The 1,231-nt window shown below is 36.0% G+C and overlaps 1 protein-coding gene across 1 annotated transcript; it reads right to left on the bottom strand.

The window, feature by feature from the left end:
• LOC115884667 (DNA ligase 1-like) lies at nt 1–927 on the bottom strand. Its single transcript, XM_030903319.1, has 2 exons — nt 730–927; nt 1–474 (listed from the first exon to the last, which is right to left on the bottom strand). The coding sequence occupies exons 1-2, from the start codon at nt 925–927 to the stop codon at nt 1–3; spliced, it is 672 nt and encodes a 223-aa protein (XP_030759179.1).
• Between the last annotated feature and the right edge of the window lie 304 nt (nt 928–1,231).

The raw sequence follows: 1,231 nt of genomic DNA, 5'->3' as shown, positions 1-1,231 counted from the left end.
TTACTCAGTTACTCTTACTTTCGGTTTATACTTCCTTCCCTCTCTTGCTTCTAAGTCTTTTTCCTTACTTAATTTGTCATAAACTTTTCTTTTTTGTTCTTCACTCTCGCACTGTAATATTATTAAACCATTCTTCAATTCCCTTACTGCCTTCAATCCACTACTGCCTAACTCTTCACTTGTTAGTTTTGATTTAATTTTTCTCATCACCTGTTTATCTTTCTCATCCTTTCCTTTTACTACTACTTCGTTTATGCTATTTGTGGGTTTCTTCCATTCCATCTTCGTATTTGCAGTGGTTTTTCTTTCTTGTACCGTCTTAGCTACTTGTGTTACTTGTGCGTACGTTTTCCTTATTTCAATTTCTCCTTCATCTTCACTTAGTATATCCTCGTCTGTTTGTGTTTCATCCTCACTACTATTCACTTGTTTATTTCTACTCTTCTTCTTTTTATTTTTTTCTCTTCTTCGCCTCTACATTATATACTATCTTTTCTTCGATCTGTTCAAACCTCTTTTCCCATTTTCTATCCATTTCCGTCAAGAGCCGCTCACACTTGCTCATACCTTTTTCTTCGTTTCCGTACAACCATGTGATCTCCATGATTTTTTTGTTTATTTCTTCTACCGCTCTTTTCACTATTTCCCTCTCTTCCGTTCTGAAACTTATTTTACCACCAGCTCTTCTGGAGGTCGCTTCTTCAATTGCTTTTAACTCCTCTCTAGTACAGCCCTTGTAAAGCCTTTATTACTAATTTCCTCCTCTAACAGTGTTATATTTGTTCCCTCATCTATCTTGTTTTCATCTTCATTCTCTTTCCCATTTTCTTCTTCATTGCTTTCTCCTTCGTATCTCATCCTATCTTTCTCCCTCTTTTTCTTTTCTACTTCATCATCACTAAACACTGCTCGATCTTTATCCTCCATTTTGTTTTCTCAAACTTACTGTCTATCAACTAACTAAACACCTATATTACTATCTAACTTATATCTATCTTAAGTACTAAGGCTGTCTTTGCAGTTCACTATTCTTTACTTTACTAACTTTTTAAATTGTTTTATTTTCCTATTACCGTCTTTTCGGCCCGATTTCTATCTCTATTTTACTTTTAAGTATTTGTACAGTACCTTGTCTGTCCTATATTTGCCCGCTTTACACTTGTCCTCTTTTGCACATCCTTCCACTATTTCCTACCCGCCTAGCTCCGCTCGCTCCCTGCCAGCATGGCTG

The sequence above is a fragment of the Sitophilus oryzae genome, unplaced genomic scaffold (assembly GCF_002938485.1).
Source record: "Sitophilus oryzae breed Bouriz unplaced genomic scaffold, Soryzae_2.0 scaffold_30_pilon_pilon, whole genome shotgun sequence".
Classification (NCBI taxonomy): Eukaryota; Metazoa; Arthropoda; class Insecta; order Coleoptera; family Curculionidae; genus Sitophilus; species Sitophilus oryzae.
The sequence above is the reverse complement of the archived record's forward strand: the minus strand, read 5'-3'. Positions and strand labels throughout refer to the sequence as shown.

Coding starts and splice junctions, on each gene's coding strand:
- LOC115884667 (XM_030903319.1), bottom strand. CDS start 927: ATGGAGGATAAAGATCGAGCAGTGTTTAGTGATGATGAAGTAGAAAAG. Junction 475..729: donor ATAAAGGCTTTACAAGGGCT/GTACTAGAGAGG, acceptor TATATAATGTAG/AGGCGAAGAAGAGAAAAAAA.